At 40.6% G+C, this 21,122-nt stretch overlaps 4 protein-coding genes across 6 annotated transcripts; 2 read left to right on the top strand and 2 right to left on the bottom strand.

Annotated features, from left to right (window-relative positions):
* Positions 1–449: 449 nt before the first annotated feature.
* enpp6 (ectonucleotide pyrophosphatase/phosphodiesterase 6) lies at positions 450–8,735 on the bottom strand. 2 transcript variants are annotated; one of them, XM_088368630.1, is made up of 8 exons: positions 8,391–8,735; positions 4,049–4,228; positions 3,305–3,416; positions 2,779–2,920; positions 2,503–2,682; positions 2,301–2,438; positions 2,009–2,135; positions 450–1,106 (listed from the first exon to the last, which is right to left on the bottom strand). In XM_088368630.1, the coding sequence occupies exons 1-8, from the start codon at positions 8,629–8,631 to the stop codon at positions 889–891; spliced, it is 1,338 nt and encodes a 445-aa protein (XP_088224756.1). In that variant the 5' UTR covers positions 8,632–8,735; the 3' UTR covers positions 450–888. The 2 variants fall into 2 exon arrangements, with proteins under 2 accessions (XP_088224756.1, XP_088224766.1); XM_088368640.1 differs by lacking the exon at positions 8,391–8,735 and adding an exon at positions 5,716–5,894.
* Positions 8,736–8,760: 25 nt separating this feature from the next.
* On the top strand, positions 8,761–13,560 carry setd7 (SET domain containing 7, histone lysine methyltransferase). 2 transcript variants are annotated; one of them, XM_088368657.1, is made up of 9 exons: positions 8,761–8,992; positions 9,634–9,791; positions 10,835–10,964; positions 11,408–11,609; positions 11,992–12,184; positions 12,497–12,578; positions 12,669–12,786; positions 12,855–13,012; positions 13,084–13,560. In XM_088368657.1, the coding sequence occupies exons 2-9, from the start codon at positions 9,752–9,754 to the stop codon at positions 13,274–13,276; spliced, it is 1,116 nt and encodes a 371-aa protein (XP_088224783.1). In that variant the 5' UTR covers positions 8,761–8,992; positions 9,634–9,751; the 3' UTR covers positions 13,277–13,560. The 2 variants fall into 2 exon arrangements, with proteins under 2 accessions (XP_088224783.1, XP_088224776.1); XM_088368650.1 differs by having other exon boundaries at positions 9,586–9,791.
* Positions 13,561–13,705: 145 nt separating this feature from the next.
* On the top strand, positions 13,706–17,319 carry LOC148404078 (uncharacterized). Its single transcript, XM_088368679.1, has 7 exons — positions 13,706–14,427; positions 14,506–14,724; positions 15,558–15,617; positions 15,805–15,936; positions 16,033–16,179; positions 16,780–16,837; positions 16,921–17,319. The coding sequence occupies exons 2-7, from the start codon at positions 14,560–14,562 to the stop codon at positions 17,025–17,027; spliced, it is 669 nt and encodes a 222-aa protein (XP_088224805.1). The 5' UTR covers positions 13,706–14,427; positions 14,506–14,559; the 3' UTR covers positions 17,028–17,319.
* A 98-nt stretch (positions 17,320–17,417) lies between these two features.
* On the bottom strand, positions 17,418–21,110 carry rab33ba (RAB33B, member RAS oncogene family a). The gene is made up of 2 exons (XM_088368667.1): positions 20,572–21,110; positions 17,418–20,129 (listed from the first exon to the last, which is right to left on the bottom strand). The coding sequence occupies exons 1-2, from the start codon at positions 20,800–20,802 to the stop codon at positions 19,635–19,637; spliced, it is 726 nt and encodes a 241-aa protein (XP_088224793.1). The 5' UTR covers positions 20,803–21,110; the 3' UTR covers positions 17,418–19,634.
* Between the last annotated feature and the right edge of the window lie 12 nt (positions 21,111–21,122).

Raw genomic sequence — 21,122 nt, 5'->3', positions numbered from 1 at the left:
ATTTATAGGCGCAGCTGATGCATTGTGGGTGTCTGGTTTGGTGACCTCAGCATCGCATCTCTGCTTTTTGCAGATGATGTGGTGCTGTTGACCTCTTCAGGTTTCTGTAACAGGGGACTGAACCACCAAGGTCCCTCCCTTTGGCTGCCACCCACCAAGCCCACTGCGCATTTGACCCGTCCATTTTCTGGGTCCTCACCTAGAGCCTTTTTTTCTACATGGGTGACCTTTGCAGGGGCATAAAATCCCAGACGACTCCTAGCTCCTAGGATCATTGAACCATGCAAACCCCTCCACCACAACAAGGTTACGGACTCATGAATTGTTTAAAAAGTTTTTTGATCGTGTTCAAATGGAATAACAGTACATTGGCTTACAATGATTAATCATTGTTTTCCATGAACACATATAGTGTTATGGAATAAAATGCTAACAATATCAACACAGAATTATGTTTCAAATCAAAGAAAATTTATTTATAGAACAATAAAGAAAGTTACAGAAATTTGCATTGAATATCAAAATATTTATAGCACAGTATAGTTGCATTTTTCCTGGACAACATGTACTCACTTCAGTCAAAAAATCTCAGGGTTCTTAAAAGGACTCTGAAAAGACATTAACTTGTAATTTAAAAAAACAATATGTATTCATTCTATCTATCTATTCATACTATCAGTGTTATCTGTATTCTATTTTACTTTCATATCTGGGCTTTTTGTCCTTCTAAATCACACTCATAATTAAGAATGTTTGGAGTTTCTTCAATTAAAACCTAATCCCAGTAGAAATTCCAAAACACCATTCAAGATTCGTAATTGATGTGCCAGCTCTTGGTGGTTTCAAGCAAAACTGTATAGGTTGTTACATTTCTTTTGCCTGTACACTTTAAAAATAATGCCGCAGTGCCAGCAGGGTTTCTAATAAAGCTAACCAGCAGATCCACTGGGTTGTGGGTAAGTGCAGACCACCAGAACTGTTGAGGAGATTCTCAACCCGGGACCAGGACCCATTATTTGGCAAAGGTTCCACTCCCAATGTCCGACATAATACGTTATAGACGTCCACAGATCGGATAGGAAGAGCTCTGAAATTCTGCTTGAAGTCTACATGAAAGGAAGAGGACAATATCTTATTTTGAGAGCAGTTAACTCATTTTTACACTTGTACGACAATAAAGACTGTTAAAATGTTACTTTTAAGACTCCCTGTAAGGTCAAGACTGTGCAGTACACTTATGTTTATGATGTCTGGAACATTGTCAGTTATCTTTAGTCAAAAATTTACCTTTTACTAAAGGAACCCATGAACTTAGTACCAAATAGATCGCAAACAGCCCATTATTCATTGCTTATCACCTGACTTGTACAATGGAAAATGTAATTTGAAAGTTTGTGGCAATTGTTTTTGCATCAATGTTTTATTTGTTTTGTTTGTATCATTCCTGTGTTTGCAGCAATTGGCCGCTTGCTTGCAGCATTTCTTACTTGCCGTGTTTTTGTTTTGCAATTGTTTCCTGTGTTTTTTTTAGTTTGCACTTTTGTTTGCATCTTTTCTTTTCCTGCGTTTGCCACATTTGCCCGTTTGCAGGGCGTTTGCCCCTGTCGGCCACTGTAGCTTACAGAGGCAGTGCAAAAAAGAGCAGGGCGCGGGCGCAAGGGACAGAAGTAGATATCTACTATCTACGACATGTCTAGTTCACATGAATTTTGAAGAATGATTGCAGTTTCATGACATTGAGGAACGTAAAGCTTGTTTACATTAAACGTGCGGTCATGTGGTTGGTTACCATGTAGTGCAAAACCTTGCGTTTTTGAGGAACAGATAAATTTATATTATGTTCTGTTGTGTATCTACCCTAGAATGGATCACGTTCCATCCCATCCAGCTTCGAGGTTCAACTTTAAACAGAAATGTAAGGCCACTACTTTTGTCACGCTGTTTTTTGCCTTAAAAATCAGAAGCAAAATGAGACTTAAACAGTTCAAATACAACTTATTGTCAATACCCGGTCCTGCTGCCAAGAAAAAGCCGCCCATGTCTTTAAAATCATTGTCGTAACCATGCCAGCCGTTTTGCCATGCTGAGGTCTCCCCACTGGAGTCATTTTTCCAGTATGGGAGCTTATCCTTATTCTGGGAAAAACACATTCACAAACATACATTATATAATATCTGGACAAAACATAACCACTATGATGTCAGTGTCAATTTCACATGTACAGTTGATAATATTTGTGTGGATATAGGTTTGTCTAATTTGACTATAATAAATAAAGTACATCAAGACTGTTGATGTACCTGAACGATGAACCAGCCAGGATCAGCCACCAGTGTCAGAGGGGCAACAAACTTTCCTGCTTTGTAATGGAAGCTGTCAGGGATATCCTCTCTAGCATAAGCACGCATGTTTGGCAATTTGGACAAAGCTGCATGCACCTGCAACAAACACATGTGGCGTAAACAATGGCACACATCTGCATGCATCCAATTCTGATCTCACCTGTTGGAACTTGTCTCCTTGGATCCACAAACTGACAACTGGTCCTTTGTCCATCATCTTGACAACATCTGACATGTTGATATACTTGTCCAACTCAATCACCTTGTCCATCCATTCAACTTTTGTCATGCCGTGGTCTGAAAACATCACAACGTTGACCTGATTCAACATGTCCTTCTCCTGAAAAAAATACCAGTATAGAAGATGTGAATGACAAGTAATTATAGGAAAAGAAAGGTAAACCAGTATTTGTAACAATATTTACAGCTTACTAACCTTAATTTTGGAGTTCAGCATCTGCATTGCAGTGTCCAGTTGTTGCAGTGCTGTTTTGATCTGAGGAGAGTCTGGACCAAAGTGGTGTCCCTCTACGTCGATTTTCTCATAATATATTGCTGCCATGTTTGCATCACCTGACCTACATATTCACACAGACTTTTAAACACGACTTGTAAAAACTAATGATGTGCAAATGAAGCTTCAGGATGATTCATGAACCCGTTGTTGTGTTTACTTACACCTCTAGATGGCACTACCTGTTCACCGAAGAGCTGAAAGCCCACCGACTTGCCATTTCTTAAAACCCTCACTTTAAACCAACATTGCCATCTCGAGGAGCCAAAGAATACAACAACCGGTTCATGAAGCTTCATTTTCCCATCACTGGTAAAAACCACAAAACAATAACTGTACGTATTTAGTTCGCACTAAACAACCACTGTGTGAAAGTAATGTGCATATATTCGGTAGTTGCAGATCATTTGTCGCAGACGGTTGGGTTTTACAGACATGTGATTCTTACTTGAGTATGTTGAGAGAACGTTCAATTGAATCGGTTAGGTTTGCCATTGATGGATTGTAGACGTACTCTTCACAGAATGTTGGGCGAACTCCCAGAATCTCAACCTCACAGCCTACAGACACACAAGGACAAATGTGAGACGTTAATGGTGTTTATTTATAGTTACAGCATTTATTGTTAAACATGGCAGATTCTGTTGCTTCCTGGTCAGCACTGTTAATTTGTATCTGAGTTATGAATCTGAGTTCAAGAAAGAAATGATTGCAAAGACACAGCACTGTACTGGTTGATTTTAACAATGATAGCCTCACTTTGTTCACTTTGCCCTCCAAAAGAAGCTATGACTACAATGTGGCCCGCGAAAAAAAAGAGTTTGACACCCCTGCTCTATAGTCTGACTCATTCAATACATTGAGTATCCTCCACTGGGAATCCACTCATAAGGCCGCCTTTGCACAAAGAGTACAAATGTGAAATCAGAGAGAGGGGTCTATAGACAATTCTGAGTCTTTAATTTATCTAACATGCATGTTGTCTAACATGCTTTTGTCTGATCCCTCACCTTGGACCTGGGTGGCCCTGCCCGGACATAAAGCCCCAGACAACTTAGTTCCTAAGATCCCTGGGACACACAAACCCCTCCACCACAGAAAGGTGACAACTCACAGAGGGGACAATTATATTTCTCTTTTAATTTAAAATGCATAAGAGCATGTTCGTCAGGGTGATATAGTGTGTAACTACCTGGCCAGTAGTACATAAAAACTTTCTTTCCAAGCTTCTGCAAAGTGACCCATAGTGGCTCTGATCCATTCCACCATAAAGGCAACCTGCTGTCGGAATTGATCCCGATCAGAAACTCCTTTCCAGAGGATTCATCCCACATGTAGTTTCCAGTCATCTGATGGACATCACAGTGACGACCTGTGAAAAAGAAATAATATTCATCATCCAACATCAGCCATTTTCTAGAGCATTTGTCCTCATTAGGTTGAAGGTGACCTGGAGTCTATCCCAGCTACCTGTCTGAGAGGTGGGTACAGTAAAACCTCTACTTACGAACTTAATTCGTTCCGTGATCATGTTCGTAGGTAGGAATGTTTTTAAGTAGAGGCGTGGAAGCTCGTTTGAGGACGACTGAGAGAGATATGAATGATTGCAAAATGTAAATTGCATGTTTAAGTGCTTTACCTTGAAAGTACCTTGCTATAAAAGTAGGCGCTTGAGAGACGGGGTTGGTAGGGGGAAGTGGGAGAATCGTGTGCGTACATTTGCTACACCTTCTTCTAACTTCCTCGCAGCTTTTTGCACTAGCTTTCTTCTGAGATATGATTGACTACAAAAACTACAGATGAAGTAGTCAATATGCTAACGCAGGCTGAGACGAATACAGGAAGTGGCCGAGCGAAGGGGAGAGACACGCACACACACAATGTCACCTGACACGCTATGACAGTGTCGCTCACGGGTTCGGATGTCGAATTTGTTTCGTAAGTGGAGATATAAGAATCTTGAGGCTCTGATTCATAGCTCGATATGTTCCTAAGTATAGGCATTCGAAAGTAGAGGTTTCACTGAATACTGGTTACAAATTCACTTGCAGAGCAGAAAAAGACAATGAACCATTCATTCACACCTATGGACAATTCAGAAACTTCACAATGATATTTTTGGATTGTGGGTGACACATTAAGTAACCTGAGAAATCTTCTATGCAAAGATTAGCCATCCAATCAAGTCATAAAACAGATGGGTGTGAAGCAAGACCAGGTGTGTCCCAAACTTTTCTTCCAAGGGCCGGATACGGAAATAAAATAAAAGAATAAATTTATAATAATAATAATTTCCATTTTCATTACTTATGAAGTGCATAACAGTCACTTCAGATTTATTTTACATCATTAAGAATACAGCATATATGTTTTGGGGTAGACAGCCAGATTTATTCAAAACTACATTCAAATTGAAATTCTCAGCAATCCAAAAGACGGCAAGAGAAACTGCTTCTCTATTTGTGCCTGTGTGTGAGTCCAGTCAGTTGATTGTTTGAACAGAAAAAACACATACATCAGCAGATCAACAAAGGAATAGGCTTGACAGCTTGTATGCTATTGGCCTGGACAGATTGTTGTTTTAGAGCTTCTAAACGTGGTGAACTGCTATACGCAGACATTTTAAACTCGAGAATGGGGGAGGGGGGCTCCGGCATTTTGACCAGCTACAGCATGCCACCTCTGAGTATACAAAAATCATCCATCCATCAATTTTCTATTCAATGAGGACCGCGAGGGAGCTGGAGGCGATCTCACCTAACTATAGGTGAGAGTTGATGCGCACCCTGAACTGGTCACCGGTCAGTTATATAGTTCACAGAAACCATGAGACTCTATGCAAAAGATGCATTGACTTACCTTCATTCAGCTTAATCTTAGCACATACTAAGCCTACGATCTTAATAATCGTTTGACAACTTTCCAACAAAATATCTTAAGCTATTTCCTTGATTCATTAAAAAAGAATTCTAATTCTAGTACCAGTGCATGACAGAAATGTACAGCTAAATTGCCTGCAGGATTTTGCTGTTTTCAGCATTGTGGTTACAGTACGGGAACTGACTGCATGATCTGTAATGAACATGCAGTCAGTTCCCGGACTGTCATAAGTGTGTCATCAGCATTCTGCATGATTGCTCACAAGGAGGAGGAGAGGGGTCTCCAACAATTGGTGTCATTACTTGTCAGAGTCAAGCTGAACAAATGTAAGCGGCTTTTCATACAGCAATCCTGCGATTGCCTGGCCAAGTTGTGATTGCTGAAGTAGAAAATATTGTTGAAAACTATTTGTACTTTGTCAGGTTCTGGCAGGCAGATTCAAATGATATTTTTATGTTGATGTAATACAATACACCATTTTGATTTGAATAACTACACTATGCCATTTAAAGGGACTCATTTTTCCCACGAATCAAACCTGTTTCCTTAATCCCGTTATGAGTGGTTTGTTCCATCAGAAGTGACATTGGCCTTGATATGGAACAATCTTTGACTACAATTGCATGGTAGCAGAGGTCAAAATTCAAATGAATTGAGCTACTTGCCTCTTTAATGATCAACAGAAATAATTTCCAGATAGACGTCAATAAAGCTCTGAGTAAGAGTTGTTTTATGTCAAATGTTTACAGCCTATGTCATCCATGAATGTCACATTGGTACTTTTTATATTATTACTCAATGCATGGTGCATTCATCCTCACATTCATACTGATATCATTCTGGGCACTTAAAATCAATTAAGATAAGTCTGGTTCAATGAGGATAAAGAGCAGTAACTTTAATGATACATTATATAATGTCAATCATTACAGTCCATCTTAGGGTAGGAAAAAAACAACCATTCACACTCGGCCGACCATGCATGTTTTTGGGATGTGGGAGGAAACCGGAGTACCCAGAGGAAACCCATGCAGGCACGGGGAGAACATGCAAACACTACACAAGGAGGTTGAAGCTGAAATTAAACCCTGCACCTATGAACTGTTAGGCGAACGTGCTAAGCATATTCGAATGCTTTTTGCATTCTTCACATCATTTGAAGCTTCTAAGTATGTGTAACATAGATGTATAAAGTTACAAATTTATTAGATCAAATTAAAAACAAAAAATGAACAGGACCTAATGTTTTTCAAAGGGTTAAGGGGAAAAAAAATCAATAGACACCTACACTGTGACCTTGCTTAATGTTTTGGTTGTCATACTTTACAAATGTTGGAGAGGTATTGGCCTCAACCCACTGCAAATGCTTTCCAATACTAGCCTAGTACATGTTTTGTACAAATGAAATTCTTTTACGGACTTCTCCAGCTGTTCTTTGGCATGTTTAATGTAGAGAGGGGAGTGAGAGACAAGCAGAGAGATATGAGATACTTCAAATACTTTATAAATTAGAACATTTTATCACTTCTATTTTAGAAAAATGAAAAAAAAATATGACCACAAACATCCTGCAGGAGAATGTCAAACGGTTCTCACAATTAAGTAATGAAAACTGAAACAAACAAAATATTTTAGGGCAGCACCCCGGCCACAACTCAGTTCTGTGTGTAGTCAAGGGGATATTTCCATGTTCTATTTGATTTTATTGACATAATAATTGGCCGAGTGTTAACGTTTCTACAGCTAGGAGTCTATATTTGTCAGCGAATAAGTTGTTTTTGCTGTACAGCACTTTGTATGCAGCAGCGATGGTCTAGTTCTATAAATACAGTTTAGTTGACAGCTGGGTAGTGAGGACATACTAGTAGAAATAAACTAAAGTGAGAAAATCTGCCAGGAGATGGCACCAAGAAGCCAACTCCTGCTCCCTTCGCTCATTTCTAAATATTGTACTAGAATTGTATTTTAAAGAATATTTGGCATGCTTACGACACTTTTTTTGGGGGGGTTAATTTTTTTAATCAGAAGACATGCAAGTAAACTTTTCTAAATGTTTTTGTGCTAATTCCAAATATGCTGTATCAGTTTATGGAGTAATATTGATGATAATAATATGTAATATGAAATATTGTAATATATCGCATGGTAAAATCTGTACTGTGCAATCTTTAATAGATCAAACTTAAAAACATGAAATATGAAAAACATGAGCTAGAAAAGAACAATATTTAAATCCGGATTCAAAATATTTTTAGGCACATAAAGCCCTCACATTAAATTTAGCTCTTGACCAGTATTATTCATCTATTCAAAGCACAGATTTGACAAGTTTTGAGTTAAATTTATTTTATTTTTAGCCTGTTATTCAACCAATTTGATCAATTCAGTTAAGCTTTGACAAATTTTGAGTTAGAATTTTTTTAGCCTGTTATTCAATCAATTAGATAAGTTCAGTTAAGATGGTTCATCTGATTGGACTGTGGCGTGTGTTAACAAAAATAAATGACTTCGGCTATGGGTGCACCTTTTGATTTGAGCATCTGCCCAAAACAGCCAACTCGTAAATACCACATAGCGCTCTGAATAAGGATAGTAACTGCTTCGGGCTCATGAAATAATCAAATCTGCGTCATTTGGAGATTGATCAGTATTACCTGTCATTAATGAGTAGTAGTTCGGGTAGGATAAACTCGGGAAGTCCGGCTTCATGGCGTCTACTTTCACCCCTCTGGACACAAGCTCCTTAAAGCCAGGTAGTGAGTTCAGGTCGTCCAGGTAGTCGTAACGAAAACCATCGATCAGGAACACGAGTAGTGGATGGACCGCAAGACACAGCTGCCCCGCTGCCATCAGCAGCAGCACGGACACCAAGGTAAATGTGGAGGAGCAGGCCATGAGTGCTTGTCTCCTCTTCTTCAGCTATTGAGCAACTGGGAACTGTGGAACCCGTTGACAGCAGGACCATTCTGCCCAGTGCGCCGGGGAGGGGGAGCGGAAGTTACAACATGGACCAAAATAAAACTTTGACCGATGATCCTTGATCACCGCTCCTGGACCCGAAAAACAGTAAAGCCACCATTTAGTTTCGTATGACCACTCTGAAGCCGCCTTGTTCATTTAAATTCGTCAATTCACATTTCATTTGCGATACTGTCATAAGCTTGCTACATGAAGAAAGTAAACTTTATTGGGCTTACAGTACTTTTTCGCCAGGGGCGGCCCTAGCCAATGCGATGACCATCACATTAATTAAAAGGTAAGAGGCAACCTTTTCGTGATTTCATGACTGTTTTTCTAAACAGACAAATCATGCCGGCAGGCAGAGACACGTGAAGGGAAGGTGCTTTTTCCAATTTACAAAATACAGACGTCTTCTTCGGAAGGACGTTCTTGTCAGTCCTCAGGAAGACCATACTTTTTTTGTTTCTAATGGTTCTTTCGGCAGCCACTGTGACAAGAGGCGTTGCAAAAATCCTAAGGGCAATCACACATGGGAAATTCTGTCCGTTTCCCTTTCATATCAAGCAGAAACGTCAGAAACAGATTCGTACTGATCTTCTGTTTTCATGCTTTCCTATGAATTGTGTGCTGATTGTCATGGGGGGCCACAAGGTGACGCTATTAATTGATAGTCAACATTGTAAAGTAAAGGATTTAAAAACAATGATCCTAAAAGAAAAAAAATCATATTTATAGAAATGATATTGATATGCCAGTATAATTATATAATCTAATTTGCTATATTTCAAGACTGATTCAGGACTATTTCGGAAATTAAAAAAAAACGTGTTCCCAAATAGATAATTTGGGTATATACTAGTTCATTTTTTCCTGTTTGTTGTCCATCAGGTAACTCGTGAAAAACACATTCGATCTAATCGTAATTCGATGCTTCAGTGTGAAAAGTGGCCATAGCTGTCAGATGGCAATTCCCATGTCCTGGTGACGCCCCACGCGTGGCGGACACTGTAGCTGTGGGAACTGTGTTCATTTCTGACGGTCATCACTCAGCAGTATGGACAGCGAAGATGAGAACGTGGAGGAGGCCGTGGAAGGTAAGACAATAGAGATGCTCCGCATTTAAAAGATATCTGAGATCTTGGTGGCAAATCTCTCTCGAATGTCCGCACGACAGCTCGCTAGTGGGCCCCCACGGCAACTTGACGCACCGGGGACTCGATTTCACAAAGAAAGCCGTCTGGCAGGCGCACGAGAGCGGTCTGGCTTCTCCCACCCTCACGCAGCAGCTTCCGGTGTCCCCGAAAAGGGAAAAAGAACATGAAAATGCAAACGTGCATTATTCAGCAGTGGTGCAGGAATGCATGTCTTGTTCCGATCGGTTTTACATCAGTATATCTGAAATTTAATTGTTAAAGGTGTCGGTCGTATTATGGACCCGAACTGCACATTCGACAGATATAAACAATCGTTAAACAGCCTGACTCTAAGACGTAAACCGCAGCATGAGCATGCGGAATCTGAGATGATTGTCACATGTTCGGGTCAAAATGCTCGGTGGTCACTCTGGGACAGGGATAGCGCTACACCGGGGCTAAACGGGTCCGTAGCCCCGTCACATATCTGTGTAGCGGTAGCCCCAATTAATCCCCTTCAGCATTTCGAATTTGATATTTTAAAATAATCATAAATTATTTTATTTTATGTATCGTTCAAGCCCCCCTGTTGTTCTTGTAGGGGAAATGGTATGAGTAGAGTAGAGTAGAGTAGAGTAGAGTAGAGTAGAGTAGAGTAGAGTAGAGTAGAGTAGAGTAGAGTAGAGTAGAGTAGAGTAGAGTAGAGTAGCGTGCCTTTATTGTTATCGAAGAGCAAGTATACAACAGAATTGGTAGCACCGCTCCATTGGTGCTTAGTAGAGGGAAGAAGGTAATACATATGTCTCAAACCTAAGTTTGGACATGCTATGAGGTAAGTCCATCACCCAAATTTGTTTATTGTCTAAAAAAAAAGTATTAATATTGAAAACATTGAATGGCAGGTGATGTATTTAGGGATGTGCTGTCCTTAAATTATGCTTCATAACTTTAGTCTTTACAAATTTTATATTTTATAATTATTCACCAAGTTCAATACTGTTTAGGTCCGCTAGATGAAGATGAACAACCTCATGGACAGTGCACAGTGACCTACTCATCCAGTGATCGCTTTGAAGGACACTTTATACACGGAGAGAAAAATGGGAAGGGCAAATTCTTTTTCTTCGATGGAAGGTATTTTCATTTGAAGATATTGTTGAGTTTCATTACTTTGACTTGACATTTTTAAGTTCGCAAAGTGGTGTTCTCTCACAGTACCTCGGGCTTGTACCTTGAACACTGAAATAACAGCCTCCATATACTATTCAAAGGGGAAAAGTGGTGAAGTCACATTTAGAATTCAAAGTTTTCCTTTGTTTCCTTAGTTGAGTAGCCTTGAGTAGTCAATCATATGAACCAAAAGACATCTCCCTTTCACTCATCGTAATAGCTCTCTAATTCTTTAATGTCCCCTAGTAATAAAGAAACAAATCACTTGATTAAATAAAAAATTGGTAAAGGTCCTAGTCCCAAGACACTTTAATGAAGTACTGGATCAAATTGATTCAATATGTACTAATTTTGTTCAGGTTATTTAATCGAGAGAGCTCTGCTATTTTTCTGCCTCATCTGCTCAGTACCTTGGAGGGCTTCTACGTGGATGATGTTCTTCAGGGACAGGGCGTGTATTCATATGAAGACGGAGGTGTCATGCATGGCACGTATGTGGATGGTGAACTCAACGGGCCGGCTCAGGAGTTTGACATAGAGGGTCGCCCGGTGTTTAAGGGCCAGTACAAAGACAACATCCGCTGTGGGGAATGCTGGGCGTACTACACTGTGAGTCATCTCTGACTTACCACCTATAATTCTACAGAAGCATGGAGCTGCCAGTGTGAAGTAAAAATGTTTTGACTGGCAAGTACGTTAAAACGTACTCACAAATACACTCGAACGTACGTAGTTGTAGCTAAATGCTACCAACGTAACTTTTTTTCCTCATAATGCAACCGGGTATTGACTTGTGCATGTGTGAGTGAAAAAGCTATTTTGTTTTAATCATTTGGCCTACATTATACCAATATGTTCACAAAAATGAGGAAACTTGTTTATTCATACATTTACGGTTTTATTGTGTGTATGTGCATACGGAAGTCCATAATTGATTTTTTTATTTAAAGTGTTTTATTTTTTATGTTTGTATGCACCGCGTTGCATTCAGGATGGAGGCTGTGTGTTTGGGGAAGTGAACGAGGATGGAGAGTTGACTGGTGATTCATTAGCGTACGTCTACCCCGATGGCCGCACAGCTCTTCATGGAAGTTTTGTGGATGGTGAACTGATCCAGGCCCAGCTCGCCACCCTGATCCTCACTGAGAATGGAAGACCATCTTTTGAGGTCACACCGAGTAGTGGTAAGCAATGTACTTTTTTGCAGTATTTCACTGTATTTTACAGGGAAACATATTGCAACTTGTTAAATTATAGGGATTCAGCCGGGATGGTCCTTTTTCCACTAACAATCAAAATTTATTTATTTATTTTTTAAATCAGGTAAATGATTTCAACTTGTATTTTCAATTTTTTAAATTTATTTTTGAGAAATCAGTAAATAACCAAAAACCACCGTCCAGAAATGAGGAATATGGCTACACCGCCACCCCACTGTGTCATCCTAATGTCTGTAAAGCACAATACAATTTCAAATGTGGTTCTGCTTTTTCAAGGGGCTGTATATACATATGACAAATCTACATCCACTTGTATTGCTACCCATGCTATGCTGCCAGATCCTTACGAAAGCCAAAGGTACTGAAGGATAGCTTTATGTAACGCTTGGACGCAAAGTTGCAGGACTTATCCATATTTATGGTTTTTTTTTTTTTTTTTTGTGTTCAGGGTGTTTGTGGCAGACTCCTTGATTAAAGGAGCTGGACAAGGTCTGTTTGCCAAGACAGATGCTGAAAGAGACACTGTGATGGCCTTTTATAATGGAATACGAATCACACACTCAGAGGTGTGGAACCTGTATGCTTTTGCTTGCTGTGTGGATTCTCATTGAACCTGTTTTCCACTAATCCTCAGGTGGACAATAGAGACTGGACGTTGAACGGCAACACAATCTCACTGGACGAGCACACTGTGATTGACGTACCTCAGCCGTTTGACCAGACAGAGCGCTATTGTGCCTCTCTTGGTCACAAGGCAAACCACTCCTTTATCCCCAACTGCAAATATGATGTGTAAGTACAAAACTACTTGAAATATTTGATCGTGTGATTGAGCTTGAAAGTGTTTTGTTCCCACCCCCTAGGTATGTTCATCCCCGTTTTGGGTCGATCAAATGCGTCCGAACAATAAGAGCTGTGCAGAAGGATGAAGAGCTGACCGTTGCCTATGGGTACGATCATGAGGCAACTGGGAAGAATGGCCCAGAGGCCCCTGACTGGTACAAGCAAGAGCTGTATGTGTTCCAACATGGACAGGCACTTCCCACAGCCTCTTAAGGCTACACATTAAACTTGTGGACAGTACAATACACCCTGCTGCTTGGGATTCACTTTGTCTTCCCTGTAGCCACATATCGTACCATAAATACAGTACAAAAGGTTACTTTGCTGAACATGCTAGGCAAACTGTTTTGCGCTATGGCCCTCTGAGGTTGGGGCAAGATTTTTAAGTGTGCACTCAAAAGTATTTTTAATGTTTACATTTAGGGTATTGACACACTGTGTCATTTTGCTCCCTTGGCTAACAATTTACAATCCAAATATATTATTTTTTGGAAGTAGTTGATTGTCGAGTCACATTCTTACAGCCGCGTACGCACAATACACATGGTCTTCATTCATTGAGCTGTTGGTATGATACAAAATAGTCACAGCTAAAATACAAATTAATCAGCTATCAAATTTTACTAAATACAGTACAATCATATGCATTCTGATTTATCCATTTGGTGGACTTCCATTTGGTATCTGGGCTATCAGTGTATACTTGCCACTTCATAGCACCACTATGACACCCCAGGTATAGAAACCCCCCCATCAATACCTAATAACATGAAAATAATACTGACCAGTAATGCTGATTTGGAAAGGTATTTAGGTGTGCACAATGCTTCATATATGATTTGCTTGGCCAAGTTGTAATTTCTCCTCTGACCAGGCGATCAAAAGACACAAATGATGCTGATTCTCTGGCTGGCCCTGAGAAGACAGATGTGAAATCCGATTGATTACAGAAACAGTACTGTTACTTAATCGTTGGAAATTCATTGACTGAATGAAATAAAATTATTCAATGGAACAAATGTTAAAATATAGTTTGTAAATGTGGATCATTGCAGTACTATAATAGTGAAAACTGTAGATAAGAAGGCCTTCGTTACTCTCATACCATATAGTTATATACGTGTTAAGTGGCATAATTTGTCGTACTTTATTTATTGGCATAAATATTTATGTAGATGAGGATCCTAATGTGTGACGGGAGTTATGCATAAATTCCTGCCAGTCTAAAATCAGGACAAAAGTTCTGGTATACCTGTCGCTTCATCCACGGGGGCAGGTTAATGATTAAACTTTCTACACTTCAGACCGAAAGCAACTTCACAACCAGTCCGCTGCCGCTCTGACGCCACTTGAAGATAACAATGGTGTTTTTCCCCAAGACACGATTTGTGTTTCTCTACCGACAGCTAGAAGTGTGAATTCTAAGCTAAGTTTTTGCTTAGGTCAGCCTTGGCGTCCGTCCTTTGCTCGACCATCGAGCAGGTTGACGTCTGGAGATGGACCGCTTCAGGTACTTCATTTTTAACCAAAAGCGCGTACTCGTCCTCGGTGTCCTCCAAGTGGCGTGTGCGGCTATCTGCGTGATCTGCGGCTTTATGGATGCTTTTTTCCGCAAGGATACCCCGCTGAGCACAACCAGGACCCCAGTATGGGGAGGAATGGTGAGACACCACACCGTTGACTTGGCTTTACCGTGTTTCTGTTTGAAACAAGAATTGAAACTTGGCTTCATTCACATTGACCTACATCCACAGCAGGAGTTCAGAACATCCAGAGAGCTATTCCTACATTACCATCGGAAATAATGAAAAAATCTTTTAAAGCGCCAAAGTATAGCAAAATTGCAACATTTAACAGCACCATGGGTTCCATGAGTCTGTCCCAGCTGACTTTTTTCAAAAGGTGGGACACACCCTGAATAGGTCGCGAGCATAGCTGGCTATAGACAATTTACGGTCTTGACCCTATGATTTTGCAACATGGGAGAAACCCACACAAGGTGAGAACCTACAAACATCATATGGGAAGGCCAGATCCCTGATTTAGACCCACAACTTTGGAATTGTTCGGTGGACGAGCCGATCTATTGGCCACTATGTTGACTTTGGTTTTATTTGTTCTCATCTCTTTCTTCCGGTCCAAACCTCAGTTGCAGTGTTCTGAATGAGTTGCAGCTGTTTGATGCTCTTCTGTGAGAGCCCAGTCAGAAGACCATTACAATAATCGTGTCTACCAGTTATAAAAGTGTGGATGAATTCTGACGTTCTGAAGAATTTGACCCTGGTTAACAGATACAGGGTGAACTAAAAAGGTGCAAGAACTGACCTGTGAGGGACTCCACATGCCACGACCATTTAGTCAGATTTAAACCCTACGATGGTTGCAAAATAATTATTTCCTTCAAATAGGACCGGAATCATTTTAGGGATGCTAAATTTAGTCCTGCCCTAGTTTCCAGTATGTATCGACTTCATGGACCTGACATTCTTTTCAGATCATGGCTTGTCCTGGTGTTTTGGCTCTGTTTGCATCTCAAAGGAAAAACCCAATACTGGTATGTATTCCTGTACACGGGTTCTGTGTATTGATCAATTTCCTTAACATCAGTTTCAAGTGATAGACAAAAGTAAATGTTTATAGGTGATAATTTTTTAATATTGCCTGGGTATTGCAGCACAGGCCTATAATTGAAACATGAGTGGCAAGTCGTGCACTTGATTCCTTGACTGTGCTTTCTTCAGGTGAGTGTGATGGTGGCAGTGGGATGCCTCTCTTGTGTGGCTTCTTTCTTTGTATTGGGCTATTCCTGTCTAACGCTCACTTATGGAGAGGAAGATAAGGAGGTCTTCCACCATCATGACAGTCCCAAAGTGGTAATCACATCCGCAAAACGACCCCTAATTTTTATCTGTTATCGTTATCACACAAGAGTGCAACAAGCATACTTGCTCTTTGTTTTTTTCACACAGACTTTCGTGCTCCATCGAATGGTGAAGGCCGCCAACGCCACCATACTGCTGTGCTGCATCCTCAATGTGGTCCTATCGTCTCTCATTGCTTACGTGGGTTGCTGTAGTCTACCCCGGTGTGGCTGCTACGACGCACAGACCGGACTGGTGGGAACAAATATTGTCGGCATTAGTGATTACATTTACCATTAGATTAACAAAAGCTATGCCATGGTCAGTAGAGCCTTAGAATCAAGTACACAACTAATAATTTGTACACAAATATTTTTGTGTAACCATAACTGCACTCTGAACTGTCCAAGCTGCTTGACAACATAATCAGAGGCAAGATGAACATACTGGTAAGAGTATCTGGTTTATTTTTACTGACATATGGATATGTCTGATGAGGATCACAGATGACAACCATGGATCATTTTGGACTTTTTGATGAACAAGAATCATCCTAAAATTAGAAGATGCTTCATTGGCTCCCCTAAATTCTAATCTGTAGTCCTATTGCTTTATGGAGACCACAATAAATACTAGACACTGGCTTGTTCCATTGCTTTTACGTGTAACATGTAAATGAGTGGTTGTCCAATGTTTGTAGATTTTTTTTAAATCCCTTACTTTCCACACATACAGATTTTGCTTTATAGCCCTTGTAATTGTATGCACTTTAATAAATTGAACTTGTACTGAAATAATGTCAAAACAACATATGCAAACAAACCAACTCCCTCATTTATATTGTGTGTATTGTAGGCAACATTGGTTCCACAGTGTGACCCTGGGGATACTGAGTTAGTGTGTACCTGGCAAGGTAAGTCTTCAAGTCATTGAGATTTGACCATTTACAACCCTCGTGCTGTCAGCTGTGACAGTCTGACGTCTTTCTGCTTGAAGCTGGAGGGGACGACAGGCTCTTCAACTCTCCAGCTCAAACTACAGACTCTGGCACCACAGAAGAGGTAGTTTCCTCCAAGTTGCCTCCATACAGCAGACTGACCTAAGACAAATCTCTGTCATACAATCATACTCAACTTAAAGATGTGACACTATTTTAAAAGATTGTGCCAATTCAATTAATTTGTTTTCTTGAGAGAGCAGATAGCAAGCACTAAGCACTCCAGTCGCATCCTTCTTCTGAAAATTACTGTACATAAGTTGCTTACATAATATATATGAACTGATATCTGAATGTAAGTGAATAAGAGTACTGTATTTTACTGCCTCTATGTTGTCACAATGTGAGTAGTTTTTAATTTCTAAACCATTTAATTAATAAATTCTGCTATAAAGGTAGTTTCATGTTGTTTACCTGCTATTTGGAGATGACACTAAATACATGTTAAGAATTTATTGCAAGGTTACACGACAAAACCAATCAAAGCACCTAAATCTCAAGTTTACGCGCTTCGATCCTACGTGACTTTTTGTCTAATGCAGTTTGGTCATAGACCCCAATCTTGTTTGTCATGAATACATTTTCAATTAGTATTTTAAATTGAGCACTGGTTAGCGCGTCCGCCTCACATTTAGGAGGGTACGGGTTCGATTCCACCTCCGGCCCTCCCTGTGTGGAGTTTGCATGTTCTCCCCATGCCCGCGTGGGTTTTCTTCGGTTTCTCCCACATCCCAAAAACATGCTTGGTAGGCTGATTGAGCACTCCAAATTGCCCTTAGGTGTGGTTGTTTGTCTCTGTGTGCCCTGTGATTGGCTGGCACCATAACCCGCCTACTGCCCAATGATGCTGGGAGAGGCTCCAGCACGCCCACGACCCCGTGGACGAAAATGAAAAATAGAAAATGGATGGATTTTAAATGGACGACATGAGGACTGTATGAAGCTAAATGACTAGCGCATAACGTTAGCGCCAGACCCAGATAGCAGCCTTAGGTAAAGCACCTCATTCACACAGTCACCAAGTCACTAGTCCTTAACATACACTGTTTGGCACCTTTGTTGGACTGTTTCACACACACCAGTCTACTCATTAACTGAAAGAATGTTACGAGTTATGTGTGACAACAGGAATACAATGGTACCCTTTTCCAAACAGCAACATCCCAAGAAAAAAAACTAAATACTGGAGGTTGTTCATTGCTGCCCTTTGTTAACTGTGTTATAATACGCTCTCTTCTTTGCAGAATTCCTTATTGAATGACAATATATACATACTGTAGATATGCCGCCTTGACTACTACATCTTGGCTACAATGCAAGCCATTAGATTTCACATTTAAATTACCTTTGCCAAATGTACCATGTTGAGATTTATATAACAATCAAGTACATGTATAGAGGTGCAATCAATTAGTAATCAACGAATTATCGATTATTATTCTCAATCAATTCATCATTAAGATCCTTTTTTTATTTCAAATTTTACAAAATGTCATCTTCCCAACAATAAATATTTTCTGGTTTTCGGTTGGGTGTAATAGAGAGGTGCAGCTCCCAATAGGTCAATATTATCAATACATGCAAACAGAAAGCTAGCAAAGTAGAAATTAAGAGGATTACCGCTGACTTTTCTCTTAACCTTGTCACCATGGGCATAGCGTGTTTTATGCAGATTTTTTTTTATCGTTTACATCTTAATGGTTTATACATATACAAACACACTTATTTAATAGAAAACAGGGATCCTATAGCTCAAAAACTTGACGCAATAAAGAAAAGACAAGCGTTTTGCATTAGATGAAAACGGCTGTCAGACCGAACGCAACAAAAATTGTGCTGCCTAGTGTTATTTTTGAGTGGAATCAAAATAAAACTTGATTATACTTTGGAAAACAATCTGGAACATTTTTTACTGATTTGTCTCCAAATCGGTGACTGAATGTTTCTTTGTTTCATTGTGCATTTACTGCAGTCAATTTGAAATGTCATGTTTGTTTGTTTTTAAATAACGGGATGTTAATTTTGAAAAAATCTGATTCATTGATTAATCATTTACTAAAATTGTTGGTTGTACCCCTATACATATACTAGATCAGATGGACACATACATGCAGAAATCCTATACAGTGGCTCCCTGCTACACGCAGAGGATAGGGACTGGGCTGACCCGTGAATAGCGAAAGTCTGTGAATAATACTGTAAAGGTGTTTTTACTAATGTCTTTCTTGCAGGTGTGTCCTTCAATCTCAGTTCACAAGAATCACGTGTTGTAGGTTGCACAGTTGTGACTGACCGTTTGAATGTGTGAGCACGTACTGTTAGAGCAGCGTATTGCCAAATATCTAGTGGTAAGTTCTCAAGAACTTAGTAAGTATTGTATCGTTAGAAAAACTGAGTAAATGCGGCTGACACTTTATCATGCTTAGATTTCACATCTCAAACATTGTTGCAACAAATCCAGGTGAATTTTAAATTCTGCATTAAAGCTACAGTAATTATTGTTTGCAAAGAGCACACGCCACAGATGAAGTGATTTATGATCATACAGGTGCACCATCTCATTTTCATTCCAACACGGTAATCTGCCTGCGACCCAGCCAATACTTCACAGTCATTGACGAATATAAGCACAAGCATGTACAACTGTCGTTTGTTTGTAGCTGCAAATCAGTTTGTGTATCCTCATGAACCATTGGTCTGGTACCTCCACAAATCAGCAGCTGCTGCAGGCCCAGCCCCGCGACCCATCGGTGCCATCCTCCCTGCTGCTGCTCAAGTTGATGCTGCCTCCTGATCCCACAGGAAGCTGGCTCAACACCAGAGGCTTCTGAGACTTGAGCTTGTGAGCCACCGTCATGAAAATAGCCTCAACGTGGTCACTATTGCCAGAGCTCATGCCGCCCTGGCTGTTTGGGTTCTTAGCAGAGGTCTCAAACAAAGGCATAGAGTGGGAGTCAGCGAACTGCTGCGCCACATCTGTTCCGACTTGGACGGAGTCTCGGAGGTCGCACTTGTTTCCAACGAGGATCCTCGGCACTTCTGTGCCTAGCGCGTGCTGCTTACACTCCTCGATCCACGCCGGGAGGCTGCGGAAGCTGGCAGCGTTGGTAACATCGTAGACAAAGACGACAGCATGCACATTGCGGTAGTAGTGTTGCACCATAGACTTCCTGAAGCGCTCCTGGCCTGCTGTATCCCACAGCTGGATCTGTCCATTGAAGCGGTGCCATTTGGGACAAGTATCGCCAAAAATTCCAAAGAAAAGGAAAAACATAACTGCAGTGTTAATCACAATGAATTCCCTGTGATCATTTGAGTCTACAGTACATCTTACAAGCGAGCGTTGCAATTTAATTTAAATAAAATCATTGAAAGACATCCCTGTACAGTGGTGGAAAGCAATGAAACACATACTTTTTTTACTTGTTTTACTCCCTTCATTTTAAAAATTGTAAGCTTTAGGTTAATTGTGTCAAAATAGATGTCTGTCTTCTTTTTTTTTTTTTAAACCTCTGCGGATGGTAGGCGTATTGTAGTGTGCGTCCCGCTTTTGGGCAGATAACAGATTTCTACTGTGGAGCACTCCTTTGATTGATTCTCGTATCTATCTAACTTGTCAGGTGACGCATGACGATAGGTACAATGCCCACCTTGAGCTTCTCGCCGTCAATATCCACCAGCCTCTCCCTGAAGTCCACCCCGATCGTGGCCTCGGTTTTCTCGGGGAACTTTCCGGCGCAGAAACGGTAGGTCAGGCACGTCTTTCCAACCCCCGAGTCCCCGATGACGATGATTTTGAAGATTCGAGTCCTCGGCGGAGGTAGCCCCGCGGAGTTCGTCAGAGAGCTCGAGAATTCACCAGAGGAAACGCTCTGCGCCATGGTCGCTGACAAGCTGCTGAATGACAACCAATGAACGCACCTTTTTCTTCACGGTTGCTGAGTCTGAACCTCCGACGCAGTTGTTGACAAACAAGGAAGCAATAAAAAGAGGTTTCTGAATAGCTGCCACTGTCTCTCGAAATGTATGCTTACTTGGTATGTCTGACTGATCATGCATGACTTTCGATCACAGTCATTAATTTGTGATATATCTGTAAAAGTGAGCAGATTCTTTCCCTTATTTGCATTTCAGCCCGAAAGCCACGTTGACCTCTCTACTCACTTCTCGCGAGATGATCGAACGTTGCATTCTTGGAGGC

The sequence above is a fragment of the Syngnathus floridae genome, chromosome 1 (genome assembly GCF_059516105.1).
Source record: "Syngnathus floridae isolate MCC-2025c chromosome 1, RoL_Sflo_1.0, whole genome shotgun sequence".
Lineage (NCBI taxonomy): Eukaryota > Metazoa > Chordata > Actinopteri > Syngnathiformes > Syngnathidae > Syngnathus > Syngnathus floridae.
This window is presented reverse-complemented; position numbering and strand designations above follow the sequence as displayed.